Source organism: Helicoverpa zea, chromosome 4 (genome assembly GCF_022581195.2).
Source record: "Helicoverpa zea isolate HzStark_Cry1AcR chromosome 4, ilHelZeax1.1, whole genome shotgun sequence".
Lineage (NCBI taxonomy): Eukaryota > Metazoa > Arthropoda > Insecta > Lepidoptera > Noctuidae > Helicoverpa > Helicoverpa zea.
Genome location: NC_061455.1, coordinates 11993728 through 12016068, shown reverse-complemented (window position 1 = coordinate 12016068; position 22341 = coordinate 11993728). Strand labels below are relative to the sequence as shown.

Here is a 22341-nt window from a genome sequence, read left to right as displayed (position 1 = left end):
AAATATAAGTTACCCCATCCAATGCAAAAACGCTAAAATCTTTTTAGAACCCGATAAGCGTTATGAGCTAACCATCTGCCACTTTAACAAATTATTGGGAGATTTCCAAGAAAAAAGTTGTCACCCCACCAAGGGTAGACGTCTTATTTGATAGCTTGATTTTCGCGGGGCGCTCCGAGAATGTTAAATTACTGGCGAAATGAAAGATAATAGGGCTGCATCTTAACAGGGGAAACTTGTGCTACTTTTGACGAGGGAAAAAAGTTTATATCCCCAAAAGATTTTGAAATTCCCAGCCCTGGGGCGCCAGAGTGCTCCGTATCACATTATTTATTCATGGTTTTTTTTTGTTTTAAGTGCTGGAGTATAGCCGTTTCTATTTTGCTGATATCTTTACTACAGCATAAACGCTTAAGGATGCGAATAATCTGAGCATCGGGTGTACTTGTTTTGATTAAAACTACAGTTCTGCTACAGTGTCGTTATCGACATTGTTCAGGTGGAAAGAATTCCCAAAATAAATTGGATGGTTTACTAATCATATTGCTGTTTTCCAAGGCAGTCGAAATAAAACAAAGATTAATCGAAATCGAACAATTTATTGTAAACTAATACGAACGCATAGTAGAATTTAGGATATATATTTGTAATATTAATAGTACAATAACAAAACATTGACAGTAAAGCGTTAACTTAGTTCTCCAACATTCGATGCAGTTGACAATCGACGAGTTCCCGCGAGTTCTCGCGCCCGTCAAACTCTCATTACATTATTACAATATATCAAAATGTTAAAGCTATATAAAACATGGCCAATTAAATGACAACAGTCTTAGATCCTAGAAACGAGATTTTTAGTTACATTGATATAAATTATACGCAATTTATTCCAATCACTCGGCTTCTATCTATTCATACAAGTCTTCTTCATACAAAGTTATAACAGCGCAACAAACTTTCTTTGGATTTATATAATACAAAATGGAGGATTAGGAAACTAGTTCGCCAGCAGTGATCGGAATAAAGGCGTGTCATAACATTACGACAATGAGGTCAGTGCCAGTGCAGATATAGAAAATAATTTCCTCGATATGAAATTGTCACAGACAGGGGAAGACAGAGGAAGACATCTTGCTTTGAACAATTTACAAGTGGGTTCAGTACAAAAGCTTCTCCAACTCTTGAAAATTATTTCACAATAGATTGGGAATAGTTTTCTCACGATGACAGTATAAAAGTACAAAAATGAGCAGAAGATAAACGCTAACAAGTCATAGCAATCCTCGCGTAACATCTGTATTTACAATAGTTATAATGTTATCTAAATTATCATATTCAGAGCGCGGAGCTAAAAGCTGTCGTAAGTCTAGAAAAATACAGTGGTAACCTGACAGTGTCGAAGCATTTATTTTATAAATACGAGTACTAGAGTACAAAAGCAGTCTCCAGATTAAATTCGGTAACGTAGCTTAACGATATCTATTTAGAATTTTACAATTTAAATACAGTTTGCTTTAAAAATCGCTGATTTCTGGGTCTGTGTCGGCGTACTTGCAAGTGAAGGGGTTTCGTAGCCACGAACAGAAGGAACGGTCGCTGTGTTGTTTGTATTTCGCTGTGGTGTGCTTTTTCGCGTGCGCTCGGGCGACAGCCGCGCGACGCGTTGGATACGAATCTAGAGAAGATGCATCCGAATCACGTGGCACTGAATCGTAACCAGACTCAGCACGTCTTGATGTCGTTGCTGGACTGTGTTTGCCTGTACGAGGCGTAGACTCGTGACCACTATCATAACCATCAGGCTTAGAACTAGCAACTACCCTCGCTATTCCTTTGTCACTTTTCTCTGTTCGCGGTTCAGTTGTTACTACAGGCGGTGATACCTCTAGATGTAAATTTGATTTTAGTTCCTTAAATGAAGGAGCCCCACTACCAGGTATTCGTTTCTCTTCTCTTAAGTTCGGGTCTGAGGCCCCATCAGGATGCCTGAGAGATGCTATACGTGCGTCTGTTATATCATTGCCCCGATACCTTTCAAAGGGGCCATAACAGTCATGGGTTTCTAAATCATGATATGCATCACATTCTCCTACCGCGCTTCCGGGTCTGGACATAGATCGTTTGCAACTATTGCATATTTTGTCACTAGGTCTGTAAGCGGGTTCACTGTAAACAGAGCCATCACCTCCGAATTCTTCTGTATCTCGAACGTTCGATAAGGATAGTGACTGAAACTGTGGTGCTATCCTCGTGATTGGCATATCGTTCGTATCTAGCATACGTCGAGACCCATAAAGCTCAGTCAAACTCATTATGTCGTCGATTCTTGATCGAGATGAAGGTAAACTCTCAAGGGGATTAATATCAAATCCACGCTCACCGCTATACTTTTCCGCATAAAATCCTATTGTTTGCCTCAAGTAGGCTTCATTCCTAATTTGGCGTTCGACTTCACTATACAAAGACAAAGTGTCTGTGAACGTCGAAGCAACTGTCAAATTTTCTTGACTCAAAATCCTAAGCGGATGATCATCGTCTTCTTGATCTACTTCTGGCAACGGATTTTCCGAGAATCCCATACAAAATGCTATATCTTCTTCTGTTACTTGCAAGCAGGAGTCCATCATTGGAACAGGTTCTAAAGGTTCTTCAACTTCGATTATTTCTAGAATTTCATCTTCGTCTTCATTCATACCTCTACTCATACCATGAGAATCAATATCCCTACTATGATTAGAAACTAGTTCATCGTCCATTCTTAATCGCTCTTTATATTTACTATCTAAACTTTCCATTGAAACTTCTCTACTACTTAGACTGCTGGGTTGCATTATTGGTAATGCGGGTGGTATTTCAGCTAATTCTTCACTATCGTCATCATCATCTATATCATGTTTGCTTTGTTTTGAAGTGCATTTTTTACCCGCTGAATTCTGGTCTGCTATTGGAGGTCCAATATTTTCTTCTTCTATTGCCATTCCCTTGGAACCAGCTTTTAGTCCGGTTCGTATAGTTGATTCTTCAACGTGTATTCGTTTGACTGAATCTTTTGTAACTGGCTCCATTTTATGAGCAGTTTCAGGTTCATCGGGAACTCTGCCTGCAGGTTCCTTGTGTAGAACCGTTGCTTTGTGACTTGGTGAGTTGTGCCTAGACTTATGTATTTGTGAAGTTTGATTTTCAACCCATTTTCTTATCATATTTTTCTTGTGATTATCCATATATCCGTAACCTAGATTCTCGCTACCAAGAGCGCCAAGAATACCAAGTTGTAGTGGTATTGGATTTCCAGGTTGAATTGGCACAGATTCAAATTGTATCGGTACTTTTGGTTCTTGCATCGGACCGTCAATCCAAGTCTCACGTTTTTTGCCCTGTGTTTCTTTGATTATATGTCTAGCTTCAACTAACTTAGATTTAGATATTCTCGGTCCATCGATCCATTGTTCATCGCTAGTACTTTTTCCTTCTTCTGCATGTTTTGAACCTGCTTTTTTGAGTGGAGTTGATTTCAATGTTGCCGAATGTACCGGTGAAGCTTTTGGAGTATGACTGGGTTGCGCAATTTTTAATGGAGATGATTTGGGTGATCCGTGTAATCTGTGTACTGGGCTTTTTTCTTCGACAACCCTGGATAAAGATGATTTGTGTTTCTGTTCTGCTGCTGAACCTCGTAACGCTTTACTTAGTACGCATCTGTTGTCACCTGAATTTATATGAGGTATATAAACTGGTGGGTGTTCCCCATCTGTTGCATCGTCCATAGGACCTACGTATATAACGGTGTCAGCTGAGAGGTCACTACTCGAAGGATCTGGTTCACTACTGCTAGGTTTTGAGGCGTCTTCACCGGAGCTCCCTCCAGACCCTGCATTATTATTTGACGAATATTTAACCTTCCTCCTTCGAAGCCTATGTATTCGGGAAGCTAATTGTAGTGTTGTCAAAGTATCTGAATAATTTTGTGAATTTGGTGAAACATGGACTATCATAGCTGTGTGACATGTAAGAGATCCCAGACACTCCTTTAAAACATGTGTGAGATTATGGTCTCTGTACGGCAAATGCCTTTGTCCGTTGAAAATTGCTAGTAATATATTTCCTAAACCAGATAGTGGAATCCCGCCGTTTGTTTTTCCTCTCTCTGAGTTTCCTAGGTCGATTAAATGCAGGCGGCTGCGTCCTCCGGCAACTGTGAACAAAGAGAGAAATGTTTTTAATTCAAGAACTTTGTTGTTTTGTGACCCGTTTAGAGTAGAGGCGGATAGTGAAAGTTTTATTTAAAACATTTCCTAAGACCGTCTTCAATGAACATTCCAGAAATAGTTCTACTGTATGTAGGCGTACATCTTAATTAATTTTCTTAATAAATTCCATTGTTAGTTGGCACATCACAAAGCGTTTTTATGTCAGTAATTTTCTTTATGAAGAATTTATTTTTATACGACGACAGCTGTTATCTCGATAAGAATCTAACGAACGTTGCTTATTTTTTGGGCTTCAAATATTTAGAGAGCCTTTACCTGCGCCTTTGCCTCCGACACTGTATTGGTAAACATGTAGCGTGTACAACAGATGGCTATCCTTCCCCTCTTCCCTGCCGCCTCTGGTAGCTAAAGCAGCATCGAGGTAGAAGGCTGCCTTCTCGGCACTGTGTACTCGAAGCTCTGACTGGTTCTGTAAGTGAGTTCCGAAGAGGGGGTCGTCTCGAAGATATACGCCTGGAGATTGCTCCGTGTCTGTGTAATGAGAAAAATACATAAGTAAAAAAAAATCACATAGATGAAGGATGCGTAATTGTAATGGTCCGTTGATTGATTTACGACTATTGATTTTAAAGTTTTTGTTTCCAGAATAATACAAATGAGACACAAATACATATGTTTTTTTCCGTACAATAATTCTGTAGCAACATTTAATTCAGTCAACATCTGGCCGATTTAATAAAGACTTACCATACTTAACTTATATGACCAAAATTTCCTTACCGTTTTGATAAGGTGCCAACAAGTCCCGGATCTGGTTGGTGTTCGTGCACAGTTCCACAGCGGAGACGCGGACAGAGAACCGCGTGCCACATTTGTGTCGCTGCTCCGCGATGCCCCGGAAAAGCCATGTGATGGCGCACGGGATCGCACCCAGCGCGGCTTGTGAGTCCGGTCGCCCCAACATTGTGTAGGATTTACCTGGAGGACAAAAGTAAATAGATTTTCACTTAATGTTCTTAAAGTAGAGTACATCCCTGAAGTTTCTTGCCAGGGAAAAATACACGTTCAAATATTCAATTCTAAATCCGAGAACCTTCTCTGTAAAATGCTATGCAGATCCTTCTATCATTCTAAAACTGAACAACCGAGCCATTCTCGCTTTAACCAAAATTCAACCAGCCCCCGTCTAAAAGTCAGCTTCGTAGAACATAAATAAATGATAAGTCCGTACGAGCAACTCCTCAAATACCGCAAGCCGCCGAATAAATTCCCAACAAAACCATAATGAACACAAGAAATCACTTTTAATACCAGGTAAGTTCACTTAGCTCCACGTGGCTTCCGAAATCCTTCAATAATTAAAACGAGGTTCGAATTATTCACTCAGTTGGATCTACGATCCCGAATAAGCGGGATGTAGGAGTAAGCACAGCTTTAGTGCCAACATTGCCGCGCTTCCCCAAAACTTTCATTCCGCGAGCCATTCAATTTGCATCTGAAACCTTAATCTATGAGGGGAGGTTGGGATAAATTACCTCTTTCGTTTTTAGTCGTTGTTTTGTGTTAATGAAAGCATAAGCCCATTTCGCAATTGTTTGTCTGTGGTATTATCTTGATCGCATCGTTCGGATAATCCGGCGCTACTTGCTAAATTGATTTCGTGTCTTGGAACTTATTAATAGGTTCGTAATACTGTTAACGTTGGCTTTGTCTTGTTTTCGAGTTATAAAGCCTTGTTGTTTTAGAATCTTATTTGTTTACGAATTGCTCCATTTTAATTTAATTGCATCGATTTGTCTCCCTTATTTTGAGAACATCAGTGGTAGTTATTTCAAATTTCCCTGGCTGAAAAATAGTAGGTAGTCGAAGCATGTAAAAGCAACAAAACTTGAAATATAATTCCTCATAAGGACTGTGAAAATTACAAGAAAAACTTTTAAATCTTATTTCCCTTGAACAAAAGTTGGATGTTATCCATAAATTTATTTAAACCGGAGTCGGAACTATAGAGCGTAACATTCATAGTGTTAACTTGAATCTCAGTTTTAATATCAAAGTTTTGCCATGACGAGTGTGCGGGAGGGACAGAGGTAGGTCGTATCCATTGAGAACAAAATGACTAACGGAGGTGCCATAACGGAAAAGTCCTAAGAAAGTAGCGCGCCAAAAGCGGGTGTGCGGGGGACGAGGAACGTTACATATCCTTATACACCTCCTTTGGATCCGACCATTTTTTATAATACCAAAAATTGTTGAAAGGTGTCTCAAAGAACCCGAACACTTCGTTTGTTCACTTCTAACTGATCGTTTTGGTCATGCTCACCGTACGTATTCGACCTAGAAGAAGGCGCCTGACCTACCTGCATTATGTCACCTCTCATCTTTCCTTCCTCCGTGGGTAGGTCGTATTTATCAAACTTTCAATTAAGAGCTCTCTCGACTCTTTGCCATTTAGATGCAAATCTGCCGCCGCGCCGAGTGAGAAGTTTCATACTTTATAGTGCATAATTAGGGCTACCACCTTCGCGATGAGTTGTGGTTCCGTATTGAAAGTGTGGTGAAAGTTTGACACTTGCAATTACTTTTTTCTGCGACGGTTATGAATAGTTCTCCAGTTGCTTAACATCTAGTTGGAATATATTTTTATACAGATTTTAAGTATATTTTTCAGACAGTATGGCAATGGCATTTAATTTTTCTAGATATAATTGCCTAAACATAACTGTTTCCTTTCTATATTCTAGAAAGAGTTCCCTAAAACATTTACTATTTAAATTAAGCCTGCCAGCCCTATTTGGGTAGCTTTCGTCGTTTTTAATCAACGCTTGTGGATTCAACGTGAGAACTTGATTATTATCTCACAGACTACACTATATGGTAAACATGTAACTTGAGACACACTTTTGTACGTGAATTTTTGTTTTGGATGGTTATTTTTTTTGCACTGTACTTTCTGTAAAGCGAACCTCTTGCTTTTTTTAACGAATGCCTTTTTTGTGAGCCCATTACGAACCACAGTGTTGGAAAAATCTTTGTCAAATCATATATTTCATTTAGGTCTTTACAAGCACTTATGTCAAAAATTATAAATAGGTTTATAAATAGGATTCTAGTTGCCCATTCCAAAAGTAGCTTCCTATGGAGCGGGCATCTTTCATCTGTAAACTTTGTGATCGTTAAAGCAATTAAAGTACTCATTCAGTTTAGATGTAAGCTCTGCAACAATTATTTTACACATATTACTTGTGATTACAATATATTATTTCAAGAAATACTATATGTATTCGTCCCACGCGCCCCTCTTGCAGCACTGTGGTTGTGATTTCGTTCAAACGTTGTGACAGTGAATTCTAAGGATTCTAGTATAAATTGTTACTTACCAAGTCCTGCGTGTCCAAAGCAGAAGAGGCAGCCGTCTGTGCCGTTGATGACGGCGTGGATGACGTCAGTCAGCGCGCTCGAACATATCTCCGTCTAATTAACAAAGAGAGAAACTGTTAAACACTTCAGTTAAAGCAGATTTCACAGATAAATAATAATATTTAACTGGCATATTTTTTTACGAAAATAATAGAAAAATGTATTGCACAAGTCGCTTTTAAAAAACTTTAAGCAGCAACTTGAGAAGCATTTATTTTCATCCACGTCATTATGAGCACAGTATATTTGACCCTAAAATGTTATCTAATTTAGCACCTAGCAACATGCCAATCTTTTAACCCCATAACGAGCACACCACACATTCAAAATCATCTAACTAAATACGATAAAATCTCTATTCAGTACCCAACTCTGGACCCCTTTAAAACAAAAGTGTCTTTAATACCTTGAATAATTTACTGAAATCTGGTACTTAGGGTGTTTTGCCTCGTGCTCTGAAACCACGGAGTAAGGAAAGATGTGCGGAGATGCTATAACACAGGTACGTCAGGCTCCTTCTTCTAGGTCAAATACGTACGGTAGGTATGACTAAAACGATCAGTTACGAGTGAATTTACGAGGCGTTCGGGTTCTTTGAAACATCTGTCAACGATTTTTGGTGTTACAATAAATTATCGTGTCCAAAGAAGGCGTATAATAATGGCGAAGACAGTAACGTTCCTCGTCCACCTCACACCCGCATTTTGGCGCGCTATTTTCTTAGGAGGTTTTCCGTTATGGCACCTCCGCTAGTCATTTTGTTCTCTGTGTCTGAAACTAAGGTGTTTTCTTTTGCACACTGATAGTAGATAATTATGCGGACTTAAGGTAGCACGCAGATTAGGGGGTTGGGAGTACCAGCTTATGGCAAATGGATGTAATGATGTGGTTGATTCTATAAAGTAGTGTTAGTAAGTATTTGATGGAGTTTTGGTTACTGTATTTTCTATCCTATACATAGCTTTCAAACATGCACTAATTTAAAACTAAATAATTCATCATATTAGATTTCATTGATGCGTTTTATGTAGTTTGTATTATTTATCCAGTAAAACAACAATTTTGTTTAAAAACCTAGAGTTTTCTCAAGCCTTCTACAATACTAAAATCCGTCAAATAATCCTTTATTTTTGTAAAAATTAAAAAGCTGAATAAAATTAGGCTTTCACCTATTAGGAATCTTAAAGTAGTATTGAGCCTTTTATAAATAAACTAAAATCTTAAAACCTCTTCTGAATGTTATTTAACATTTTCATAATTATCTAAACAATTTAGTGTTGTTTTTGACCCTTGTGTTTTTGTTCCCAGTCGCTCGGCATATAATTAAAAGGACTTAAGGTGAGAGCCGCGAGATTACAGGACGGTAGGGTGACCCTCTTTTGTGCTTTTCTTGAGATATTTTTTCATGAAAAGTATTGCTGTAATGAGAGTAAAGGTTATCTCTTCCATCAGTGATTGTTCTAGTTTTCAGTATTTTAAATAGAAGTGGTGAACGTAGGCTCATAAAATGGTAAGATACTATAACTATCTTAAGCTCACGGATTCTCCTACGTCCTGAGAGATTTATAGTTTGCATAACAGTAAAAAATAGCTTAAGACATTATTTTCAAAAGGACTAGTAGTTCCTGAGATTAGTGCGTTCATCCAAACAAACGAATGCTTCAGCTTAATATAATAATATTACTATGGAACTGTAATATACAGCCTAATTGGCAGCATAATTGGGACGGTCAATGAATCAATCAGCCAGTCAGATATTTTTTTACTACGGATGTTTTTTTCTCCAAACTTGATGGTGTCACGATCACATAGCAAGGGTTCCCATCGACAGGGAAATACTGAAATTGTTTTGAATGAAAATTTTAATGACCACGCCTTGCTTCGCTAATTGAGAGCGCTTAGTAAGAGATGGAGGTACCGTTAGTCAATTACAATTTTTGCTATTAATTGCTATTTTATTTTAATTAATTAATGAATTAATTGAGTTATTCTGTTTGACGGTTCATTTATGATATTTTTATTTTATTTATCACTATAAAGAATAGAGCACCTAACTATTTTCTGAAAAAGCTAAGGCAATGATTTTAGGCAGTTTTTCAAAAATTGTCGTGAGATGCCATGTCGATATATAGTAAAAGGTAAGAAGGAGCACTTGAGGGATTGATAATACCAGAGGTCTGTTCTGTGAAAATATGAGTAGGTAATTTTATTTATAACTTCCTTATATGCTTACCCTAAACCTTATTGACCGAGTGAGTAAAACTTTCTGAGTTAATGATAGCGAATAGTTACAATTTGATCCATTCTATTGTAACTTTAAAATTAATTTTGATCAAAGTAGTTTGCAATCAGTAACGAACCCGTAGGCTTTCATTTGTTTGTATCTGTTTGAGCATGGAACAAGGTAGAATTATGTAGACACACATACATACACGCACATTAGAGTTGTATTGTGTGTTATGTGAACGTTTCTAGCAAATCAGCTTAAGAAAAAGAAATACTGACTGATGGCCGAGCTATTACTAGTTTGTTTCTTTGATAGAATATACGCATTAGTTTCACTTTGCTCATCCATTTCGAAAGCAATATCATGTTATTTAGAATTTCCAGATTCAGAGCATAATTCATTGTGCTCTGCGTTTAAAAAACAAAACGAAAGGCAAATCCTGTTGCGTTTCAGCAATTTCGTCAGCTTACATCCCAGTATATTAAAAAGAATATTAATAAGCCGTTTAGATAGTAACGTAAACAAGTCATAAAGGTATATTACTAACATAATTACGGACAATCCGGGCGGGTCCCGACGTCGGACGCTAAGCCTGCGTAAGCCGCCGTCCGGCCGCTGTCCGGCCTCTGTCCGGCAGCGTCCGGTGAGTTATTGCACGGATAACTTATATCAACGCTTGTATAACTACATCCGTGTAAGGTTCATATTGCACCTTAATGGGTCTATTAATTATTTCTATCGGGATTAGGTGGTTTTGATTTATCCGTTTGTTTGGAGCAAAGTAAATAATTATAAAATATAATAAAATAAACATTATTTAGCAATTTCAGGAAAAATAAACCTCAAAAACTACGCAGCTATATGGCTAGACAATCTGCTCAAAGATGGTGACCACGAGAGTCGACACCACCAAAATTATTTATTTAGGTATTACAAGTTTAATACCACTTACACTATTTTACCTTATTATAACTGACACTGTAAGAAGCAGAAGAAAACAGCATAACAGTTTACTTCGCGTACCACAAACATAAACTCACTACTATAATAAGCAAAATCAATATCAACTCTAACTTCATAACCTTAAGACACAAATTCCTATCTTCGCACAACTGCAAGTTTACACATGCGTTTGCTAATTACATCAGAACGCGTTACGCGCTTAAGTGATATATTGCTGCGTTTATGGACCTGTGACTTCTGATCGGGATTTCAGGTCTTAGGGCGAATGATGTGTGGCTAAGATTAGGCTTTGCGTAGCTGAGAATTATTGTCTAAGTTGGAGTGTAATTGATATAATTTGAAAGTAGAAAATCTTATTGTACTTTTACGATTACTGCGCTTCTGCTAAAACGGTTTGGAATAACATGTGGTATCATTGCTCATCCCTACTAATATTATTCTCAAATGCGAAAGTAACTCTGTCTGTCTGTGTATCTGTCTGTTACGCTTTCACGTCTAAACCACTTGATTTTAATATTTGGTACAGAGATAGAGTTGACCTTGAGAAAGAACATAGGATAGTTTTTTATCCCGGACTTTTGAAGAATTCTCTTGGAAACGCGATATAAACGAATTCTACGCGGGCGAAGCCGCGGGCGGAAACTAGTATTAAATAGGAAAGTAATTCTGTTCGCCTATCTGACTATCTCATTTTTCACACCAAATTTTGTGCCCAATGAAATGGTGGTTACACAGGTAGTCTAGACTTCTTCTCTCTCTCCTCTTTCTAGCCTGAAAAAGGACAAAGGCTATTTTTTATCTAGGAGCAGGAAGAAGTTCAGTCAAGACGGCGTTAATCGCGAGATGTATAATATTGTGATTTTCTGGTAGATTTTGGTTCTGAACAAGACTGGTTGTGATTTTCCATTGTGTTCTATGTACACACAATTGGAGCCTCCTAACTGACTTCACATAGACACGGCGATTACATCGTCATAATGGCATTCAAATGCATTGGTGCAGTTGTTGTGTGAATTGTTCACTGTCATTGTCAACTGTAGGTACTAATCGATGGCTGTTTTGTGTAGCTATAGATTTAGATATATTTTTATAATTTGCGAAGCTTCGCTAGGTACTAGACATGCCATAAAACTACATTCAGACTATTTACCTGCCGACTACTATTACGTTTGAAGTTATGTGTGATCTGTTAGAGTTCGCGCACACCATAGTATGATGCTTACGTCGGTTATGTTTGGAAGATACAGGAAATACTAAGTTGGAAAGAATCTTGGCTAAAATAAGCTTTTACATTTGTAAGATAATTTCTAATGTCTGAAAAGTAGTTCTAGGAAATTTTATTTTATAAAGAAGGTTGTAGCTTCAGAAATACTTAGCTTGAAAATTGATACCATCTCTAGAAAATAACCCACCCTGAACTTACTTGCATAAGTTCACATTTTCTTAACCACATTTCGCTAATACCACACTAGATTACATCTCAAAACTTACCGTAACGAGAGCCCCTAAGCAAAACAACTGAAGCAACACTTCCTTGAGCATAACACTAAAGTGACTTCTCATAAGCTCTAAAATCTCGTTAAAACCGCTAACAATTTCGGAGCAAAAATGTGAAAATTCGAAAGGGGAACGAAAAAGTTAGCGTTAGTCGCGCACTGCTCGCCGTTTAACAATTTAAACACGAGGAGTCGCGACTCGCTTCGCCGGCGACATTTTTGGTGCATGAAATTCAGGGGGTATGGAAAACCGTGTGCAAGTGTTGCAAGGTATGGGAAGTAGCGGTTTGGAAAACGTTGCGTTTTAGTTTATATTGGGGATCAATAAGTTGTATTTAGCCTGTCGAGCTTTTTGAGTGAAGAACTTTCCAATCTTTCAAGACTGGAAACACAGATGTTAATACAAGTTAGATATTCCTAGACAATTTGATAAATATAGGTAATTTTATTGTAGGCCAGTTTTCCGACTACACAAATAAGTGTGTCTAAGAGTCCGATTTCAAATATACATACGAAATCTGCCAACCAAACATTATCTGAATTCTCAAACACGCGACCCGCTCTTAACTTGCACCATTAGTTTAAGAGCAAAGTTTTATGTAATAGTATGTAAGTATTCCCTTATTTTTACCTCGGGACCGCCTCGAGGCATGCGACATGAGACGTTAGTAGTGCCTTAAGAATATGCTGCCTTATAATGGTAATACCTTGAATAATCTTTAAATATTTCCGGGAAATTTCTTCAAGAGGCTCACGTCACTATTTTTGAATGTAGTTTTAGAATGCTTGGATTTTCATTTGTTTTATTTGCTGTATGGTTTAGCTATACTAATATTATAAAGCTAGGTATAGAGTTTGTTTGAACTCGCTTATTTCAGGTTCTGCCAGTCCGATTTGGAAAATTGTTTCAGTTTTGGATAGCCCATTAAAATTCATATAAACAGAGAAATACAATAAAGAGCTTATTTACTCATATGTAATACATTATAGTATCTTACATAAAGACAGTTACAAAAACCCCGAAAATACAAATTAAATCGTATCCTTAAAAACAAAAGACGTATTTAGACAATACCATTGACCTCTCTTGTCTTTGTTGCGATAATTGGTCAGGATAATGACTCTAATCTGATCTTTTGTCCTGTTAATCTCAAAGGTCTTCCTGATGGTTGTGTTAGTGGCTCGCTAATGATGGCGATCGTTCCGTTCACGATGCTATCTGTCATTGTCGGCAATTATGCTGGATATACACGCAATTTTATTTTGTAAGGCGGCTGATGAGATAATTTGGTATCAAGTAACAGTATTGTATCTAAAGGTATAGCACCATACAAGAAGTATTACTTTGACTGTGTAATTAGTCTTTGAAGTGTAATTTAGATACCGAAAATCTGTCTAGCTTGACGAAATAAGTTATGAATCAGGTCTGTGAGTATATTGTTTTGTAAGTTATGTAATGATAGTAACATTTATTTTGTTTATAAATTAGTTAGAATAAAAATCCCATCGTTGTTGGCTGCAAAAACGACATTATTTTCATGTTCAGATATTGTAAATTTTAAGAAACTTGGATATCATTTTGCTAACTTACGTAAGAAAATAAAACAATCAACATATCTACATAACTAACCTGAGCATCATCCTGAGAAAATATAGCATCGAAGGCGAACATTTTAGGTGCAGCCACGCCGACCTTCCTGTCTTCAGGTGCCGTAGCCGCCGGGGCTGTCTCACACAGGCTCACTTGCTTCTTACGCTTGTCCATCGAGAACGTCTGGGTGCCACTCGTGAAGGGACCCTCGCCTGATGCACCTACTCGGAGCATCACTTTGACCTGTGGAGGAATGTTGATGTTAGATAGGAGATAGTTTTTTGGTAGAAAGTGTAATTGGCCAAGATTGATGGAGGTCTTCGATCTCTAAATGGTTCTCTTAACAAAGTATTGCTAATCTTGCCAAATGTTGAAGTTGCCATTTGGTTTTCTATTGATTTTACCAAACAAACTTATGTGAGAGCAGAAGTAGGGTGTTCACACAACAAATCTGATATCCCTTTGTCTGGCTTTCTCTTTTTGTAACATCCGAATATTCTCTGTCAAAAGTTCATTCTGTTAGATGTAAAGTTTCACAAACTAACCGCAACTGGTAGCGGGAGCATGCACTAAATCTGTGTCTAACGAACCGTGGACAGACAACAGCTTTGAGTCAAAGCCGAGGGAGCGAGCGATGGATGACGAGCAACGCGGAATAGTCGGTGTGTTAAACGATAGTGTGTTGTTTGGTGCAGATATTGAAAATGTTTCGGCTTTTAGGTTAAGACTTGGGATTGTTACATCTAGAATTTTAGCGTTAGAAATCAATAATTGTTTTTTTTTTTATTACAGAAAAAGATATTAGAAGTAATTTGTCAATTGGCCCTGAAGTAGACATGACCGTAGCTTGGTTACATCACCTCAGTTTTATTATGAGTACCAAACATGTACAAATAGGATATATACTATGTATAGCCTGTCAAGTAAACAAAGATGGTGCTTATATGACACAAGTTTTCGATCCAAACTCCGTTTTAATGACAATATGAAAGTTTAACCAATCAGGACTTAACAACTTGTAGAACACGGCTTGAGCTTTATAATATAATATATGGTATAAATATAGCGAAGGTTAGTAAAAGAATATAGAGAAGGTTAGGAAGTGTTATGAAGTTAAAGGTCTTGAAGAAAAGCTAGATTTCAGAATCAATAAATAAGTAACATTTTGGTAGACCAACATATACAGGAATAACATCCATAAAAAGCATACTCAATTTAACAATACTTTCACAAATTAATTTGAAAGGGGAAAATTCGGCAAACCACCTTCTTACACCGTAATTTTCTCACATACAACATAATTTTATTTCCAAGTAGCCCATTAAAATTAAGCTAATAAGTTCTTAAGAAAATAGCTTCAACAAAATTAGGAACATTGCTAAACCCGTAAACCAACATAAGTCTTCCCGAAACAACTCCACGTGCTCCGAATACTAAATTGTATTTCTTCGTCCTCGAACTAGTTACGAATAGTTATACCTACTACTTACTATTAGTTGTTAGTAAGTTCGTCTCGCGTATCATGAGATATAATTAGTTTAGAATTAATTACACCTGCGTTGTCTAACGTCGCTGATTCGCTGATTGGGGGGATGGTTTAAATTAAACGATAGTTTGTTGTTTATTTTAAGTTGTGTAAGTGGTAATTTCGGTGATATATTTGCAGGTGTAGATGGGAAGTTTGGAGTATCGTTTTATGGGAATTCGGAAGTAACAAGTGTGTTTATATTTTGGTGTCGTCGTACTTACCAAAAGTCAAATGGTGTCGAGGAATCTGGTATTAGACATAATTATGATGGTCTAGAATATGGTAATAGAAGATGTCCGACAATTATTAATAAGTATACATACAACATCTTTCAGTTCAATAGCCTTTTCGTAGCGTACCTACGCCCGTAACTGCGAGGTAGCAGTTTCTATGAGTTTAAAACCGCTCATTAAAATCATTTTACCAGCTTTTTTGCTTGACTTCGACCCCATTTCTAAAACTAACTTTTATAGAATTTACTAGTAAATAATAAAAAACCTATCTCAATCGCTTTCACTTAACATGCGAGTCACTGTGACAATGTATCTGCGTGGGTCCTTAATTAACGATCCGCGGATTCCATTACGTGATTAGTTGAGTGACTATGTGACAGGGTTGCTCGATGTCATCCAATTTCCGTGTACACAGGTATGTTTGGTTTGTTTTGCACATAACATTACTGAAAGGTGATGAACGTACCTACTGTATGTCCGATTTCTACGGTCGGTAGTTAGTTTTCATGTTTATTGTTTAAGGCTTTTTGATAAACAACTTCCGTTCGTAAGTAAAAAGAGTAGTTTCTTGTTGATATTTAATAATCAACTCGCTTATAGGGGTAGAATATACCTACCTAATATAAACAACTTCGTTATGGAAAAGTTTTGCATCAATATTGAAATGTTTCTTTATATCCTTCCATACCACAGTGCAATAGCCCGGATACGCTGGCAGTCAATCAATAAGTCACAATACCTACTGCTTCCTCGATGTTATATGTTGTTTGATTAATTCTGACTGATAGGAAAGATACCTGTCGGTGTGTTAGTTTACTTGTGTATTCGATAGACTACTCAACTTTGGCAAACTATTTATTTAATTTATATAACTTTCTAGATGCGTGTCACTATTGGGTAAGATTGTGTGATAATTTCCTAAAAAAGTGCTTTGCTATTATAAAGTGTGGTTACAGGCAGCAGATAAAGTCAAATTATTATGATAATTACATTAATTACCGAACAAACCTGTCAGGTACTCAATAAGCATTTTTAGTTACCAGGCCATCACTGTGAGTCTGGCAGGGCTGCGGGATTATTAAAAAGAGTCTCCGCAGCCCTGGTACTAACACAAATGGCTCTAGAAGAAACAAGGGCGCGTTTAAAAGTGTAACAAGTCAGCCGATGATTTCCCAACTCAAGAAACATCCAGAACGTCAGCCCTTACATGACTTGTGTGACCTCGAAATCAAAACCTCATTTAATCTCTAGCTTAATCTAATCGTCATTGATTCTGATCAGCGATTCTCCAAACCGCTTATCGCAACCCTGACCGCTAATACAAGTGAATTGCCGCTAATTCTCCACGCGGGCCATTGCCTGAATTATTGACGGCAACTTCATCTGAATTAGCTCGCTGATTGTAGTTTACATCACCCTGTACGTTACAATGGATCATTAGTAAGATTAGGTCTAGATTATCTTGGTCTTATCTTCATGGTACTACTATTAGGTAAAAGGTTGGATCGTTTGTTTGTCGATTTTTTTGACTCAATGAGTTGATATTGACCGAGTTTTCACCGTATTTAGCCACACCAAGTAAAATTTCGTGAGTATCATTGTTATTCAAAATCTTCTGAACATTTTTTGATGAAACTTGGCAATTACTAATTAAGATGGGCGTGAAATCGCAGGGAATGAAGACTAGTTGGCTACTTGACATTTGCATTTTAGTAGTTTAAAACTCGTAAATAGTATTCGGGCTATGATTCTATTACATAATAGCATTATGTACGGATTAGTTATCAAACATACTATATGGAAAATTGGAATATGTTATTTTCCAACCAGGATTAACAATTCGAATAATGGATTAAACATGGAGTAGGTACTTTGATATAAAATTCTGTTTGGATTTGCACGGGGTCTAAAAGCTATGTAGAGCACAATGCTCTTTTCACTATGTTTCTGCATATTCATAATGGACAAGTAACAAAGGAGACTGGGAATTGAAATTAGAGATGTAGATATCTTTTACTTACCTTACTTACTTTTGGAAGCCGACCCCAACATGATTGGGAAAAAGGCTCGGAGGATGATGATGTAGATATCTTTTACTTCCTTTAAATTCATTTTTTAATTCCTTAAAACAGAAATATTTTTCTTATTTCAATATAACGACTAAAAGTTCTAAAAAAATCTGACTACGTAGACATTTTATTTCACAAACATGGCAACACTATTAAATAAAACCGAAGCACAAACTAAAACAAAAAAAAAGCAATTCCTTTTAAAAACTCCACTTCAATATCCCCACACGATCGCTACATCCCTTTTATTATTTGCAAATGGCAACACAGAGAACTGTCAAAAACGCTTTTAAATTTCAATTAGAGTAAGGATTTGGAGTCAATGGAGCGTTTGATTCGAGCCTGCATCAGACCGACTAAATCCCTCTAAGCTGACTGACGTACGGACCCGGCCCGATACCGCGCCGTCGCCACTGTGCGCACGGCCCTTACACAGCTACAAATTAATATTGATGTGCAAGGACTGTTATGTAAATTGTCATTATTAAATATTAATTGTTATTTACGTGTCTGTTTCGCTTTCGTCTCAGATTAAAATTAGTTGATTTATTATTAATTTGGGATTCGTGTTTGTGTATTGTTTTTGTTGTTTATGCGAGATATTCCGATTGTAACATTCCGAATAATAAGGCGAAATATTAGTTACATCTGAGTTGCAGTCCCACTTTCAATTGAGTACAAAATAATATTTTATTCTTAAGCTTAACACAAAATAGAATGTTTTAAACCAAAATTTCAACCGGTTTCAGCCAAATAGTAATTTGTTTGTTTACACTAACTTATATAATTGAAAGTCATAGCAATTGATCGAGCTAATCGTATCAGATCGGGCGGGTGACGCTGACGGCTAAATCCTAAAATCCTGAGTGACGCGCGACCCTATTCGAGCGATATCGCGCGGCTGCACAACGCGCGTTCTATAGTGTGCACTTAGCTTTATGATAGCGGTGGTCTGTACAATTTTCAAATGTGATAAGCAATTAGAACGTACACTAGTCGAAATATATTATTAAATTATGCTTGTTATACTTTTTGAAGACGAATAAAAAAATAAAGTTTTTTAGGCCATTTTCAAATCTCGATACTTCGTTGTGGAAAAGCCTAGAAGCAATTTCTACGTTGTTATTTTCATGGGACACAGAAAAATATACTGGTAAATATGTATTTTGTGTAGACTTGAATTACATAATAAGTTGTTTTGTCCTTTGATGTTACAGATACGACATTATTCAATAGTATCATCATTAAAAGAAGAATAAATACGCCAACATTTTTGTTATTACAATCTGAACTATCAAGGATTCCAATAACAATGATATATCGAACCTTTACATCTTGATAATAAACATACGGCTTTATCAAAACAACTAGCCAAAACCATGCATAAGAATGATAACACAGAAATTCATGATTTCCCAAAAAATGGCGGAATGCCGAAAAAATAATAATATGTAGATGAAATATTATTCAGCGGGATGAAATGACAAACAGCCTGAGATTGTAAGGCGAAAACAAAATCTTGGCAAAATAAGCGTTGGCAGGAGATGTCATTTGTTTTTTTAGGGTTCCGTTCTCAAAGGGAAAAACCGGACCCTATTACGAAGAATTTGCTGTACGTCTGTCAAGAACCGTGGTTACTAGACAGTTGTAATTTTCAATGATGTTGTATTATTGTTGCCGCTATAACAACATTTTTTTGATTGAGATTGAAAAGCAGAATTAAATACGTATATTAGGGGCTCTCATAGATAAGTTTATTATATTTTCCGCTATACCGAATACTATATACCTGTAATTGGCGAGTATGTAAGTGCTGGTATTAACATTAATTGTACTCTAAGCTCTATCTATCAGAAGCTGTTGGCAAACCCTTTAATAAATAAATGAAAAGAAATAGATACTAGAACAAACAAACTATTTAGAAGCCCATATAGATAAATGGTACTGAACCTATTTGTGCAAGTCCGACTCACACTTGGCCGTTTTTTTCTTTCAGCCTGTGTAAACGCAGACTCATTTGCTTATGATAAGGATTTCAATTACGGAGGGATAATTTATGCAAATATCCTGTTTGTATACCTTTGTAATTAGGATTTTATTTTTCTGGTATTATTCTTTTTGTTGTTTGGCTTTTGTGTTGACATTTTTGGTAAAATGATGAATTGTATTCAGTGTACTTTTCAGGAATGGCTTTTGAAAAATACATTCAACAATTAATCCTGAGTTTTCACGTGATGTTATTAATTGTTTATCTTCTTCACCACTGCATTTTTTACGATTCGATATTTGCCTTTAAACGTTTTTGATTTGTAAAGTTACTTCAATTTTCTCTACACTTAGCTTTAATTTCTAGGCTAACATAAATGTTACCGTATACCAACCACACCGTAACTTACGTTAACGGCCCAACTCCCTCCGTCTACAGGTAATGTATGTAAAACTTACACGATATAATATACGCTATTTGACAATATAACTTTATATCTTGCATATTGCGTACATCTTAGATAGGGGAAATAAAGTTTCCCTTGTTTCTGAAGGCATCTACATAGATATGTATTTGTTTATCTTGTTCTGTGCAGTATGTATTGTGCAGCCCCAAGCAATCTGACTTTGGGACCCTTCATGTGATATTGGTGTACCAGTGAAGAGTAAGAAATTGTTACCACAAATACAGGCTGGTTGATTTAATCGTTTTATTTTAAGTTTATGGCTTTTGTGTTCTATATTTAAATAGGGAAGTATGATGTCAATAATGGTATCTGTTAGACGATTTTTTGGACAAGGAAGGTTCGAAAAACTTAACTTATAGGCATAAAAAAAAGAACTAATATTTTTTTGAAATAGCTAATCTAGTATAAAATGTTACTAATAGTTCGTAACACCGACATAACTCTTTCAACTTCCAACGAGATAAGATATAAAAAGAATTTAATATTCGAATAAAGTTCATAACATTTTTCTTGCTACTAACTTTGTTCAACAGTTTTGTAAGACCCGCAGTGTTTATAGTAGACTAATAGTGTTAAGTTGCAAATGTGCTGCAACTTCACAACTGTTGTTCACAAACACTATGAGAAGTGTCTCTGAGGAGGACCTGTGAAAACTTATGAGTAACTTAGGGGTTTTATTTCAATTATCATTATTATGAATGGTACGGTTTGTTTGTAAGGTTGACAAAGATGTTTAACTGTTTACTTATTTCAAGATATGTCAAATATATCAAAATTTAAATTAAGTGTGCTTTTTGAATAATTAAATATATTTTCTTCCTACACGATGATTAAAGATATACCTTTCAAATATCTTTACCTATCAGGCCATAAACCAAAAAAAAAAGAATAAAATAAAAAGTTCCAAATTACATTTAAAAGAAGAACAGCGCAAATCTTACGACCCCGCAACTCCGTCGACACTGGTCGTATATTTTCGGCAATATTCGTGAAGAATTTAAATTTCGAATGGTTTCCGAGGCGGGCGCGTCGATCGTGACGATGCGCGGGCGTCCATGCATAAAATTAAACTTGGATAATGAGCCGTCGAGTATTTCCGCGCCTTCGATGTGTTAAGCTGAGAAATTTGCGTCATAACTTTCTCTTTCGGGAATGATTTTGATAAAAATTGGGATGTTAGTCTTTTAGGGGTTCAAAGAAATGAAGTCGTTAGGTGAGAATTTCAGTCATTTTCTTAGTAGATTATTTGGTGAAATGGACTGGCATAGGTAATTTCAAGTGAAAGATTCAAATCTATTCTGGGTGTGTGTTATTGATATGATGTTTTCTATTTACGACGATCAGAAATTAATTCAAAGGTGCTAAACAGGCTCATACCGCTACGATAATCAAATAGCCCATCTAAATTTTTAGCCATATCATAACACGTAAAGACTAGCTAGCCACAGATAAATCACGCCCAACGCGTTTACGACGCGAACCAATCAATCAACGAGCGTCGCGACGCCGCCGTAAAATATGCCGCAAATATCACTAGTGATGCGACACGATAAATTGCCACGTGATCCCGGGAATGGCCGACATTATCGATGCTCTTTTGTTGGCGCTAGTGTCGTAAATAGTGAAGTAATGATGGTTGATGGTGTCAGGTTAATTAGATAGAAAAGAGTTTTGTTACAAGTGAAATGAGAAAGAACAATGTCAGGTATCGGCCCTCCCAATCAACTTTTAAAACTGAATTCTCACGGACACAAAGTTCTTTACTGCAACAATTTACATATAAAATACTAACTTCTTATAAAATATTAATTGTTATCTAGAACTTTTCCAAAAAAAAAAAATATCATGTTAATAAGTAATTATTTTGTTTATCGAGTTCAGGTTTTTCGTTTGAATAATTTGGGATAATTTGGTTTTGAGAAGTTCAATGCAAAAGTGGAAAACATAGAAAAGCTTCTGACATTAAACTACACAAAAAACTGTAAGAATTTTCACTGTACATGAAATATTTTTATTGAGCCTAAGTTACTATGGACGTCTGACATTGTTCTTTCATGATCAAATTGAAGTCGTTTTAGTTCTCAAAGAAATCAATCAATGTTTATTATAGTTACGTGATGATGAATGGAATATTTCCAAATTGGAGTAAACTA

At 36.6% G+C, this 22341-nt stretch overlaps 1 protein-coding gene across 2 annotated transcripts in view; it reads right to left on the bottom strand.

Moving 5' to 3' along the window:
* Nucleotides 1-579: 579 nt before the first annotated feature.
* LOC124629647 (kinesin-like protein CG14535) overlaps nucleotides 580-22341 on the bottom strand; it is a 267575-nt gene continuing 245813 nt past the window's right edge. For both annotated transcript variants that reach the window (XM_047163145.1, XM_047163146.1), the window contains 5 exons: nucleotides 13945-14148; nucleotides 7589-7682; nucleotides 4989-5186; nucleotides 4524-4739; nucleotides 580-4192 (listed from right to left, as the gene is read on the bottom strand). In XM_047163145.1, the coding sequence (XP_047019101.1) occupies nucleotides 1515-4192; nucleotides 4524-4739; nucleotides 4989-5186; nucleotides 7589-7682; nucleotides 13945-14148 (3390 nt within the window). In that variant the 3' untranslated portion in view covers nucleotides 580-1514. The remainder of the gene's footprint in view (nucleotides 4193-4523; nucleotides 4740-4988; nucleotides 5187-7588; nucleotides 7683-13944; nucleotides 14149-22341) is intronic.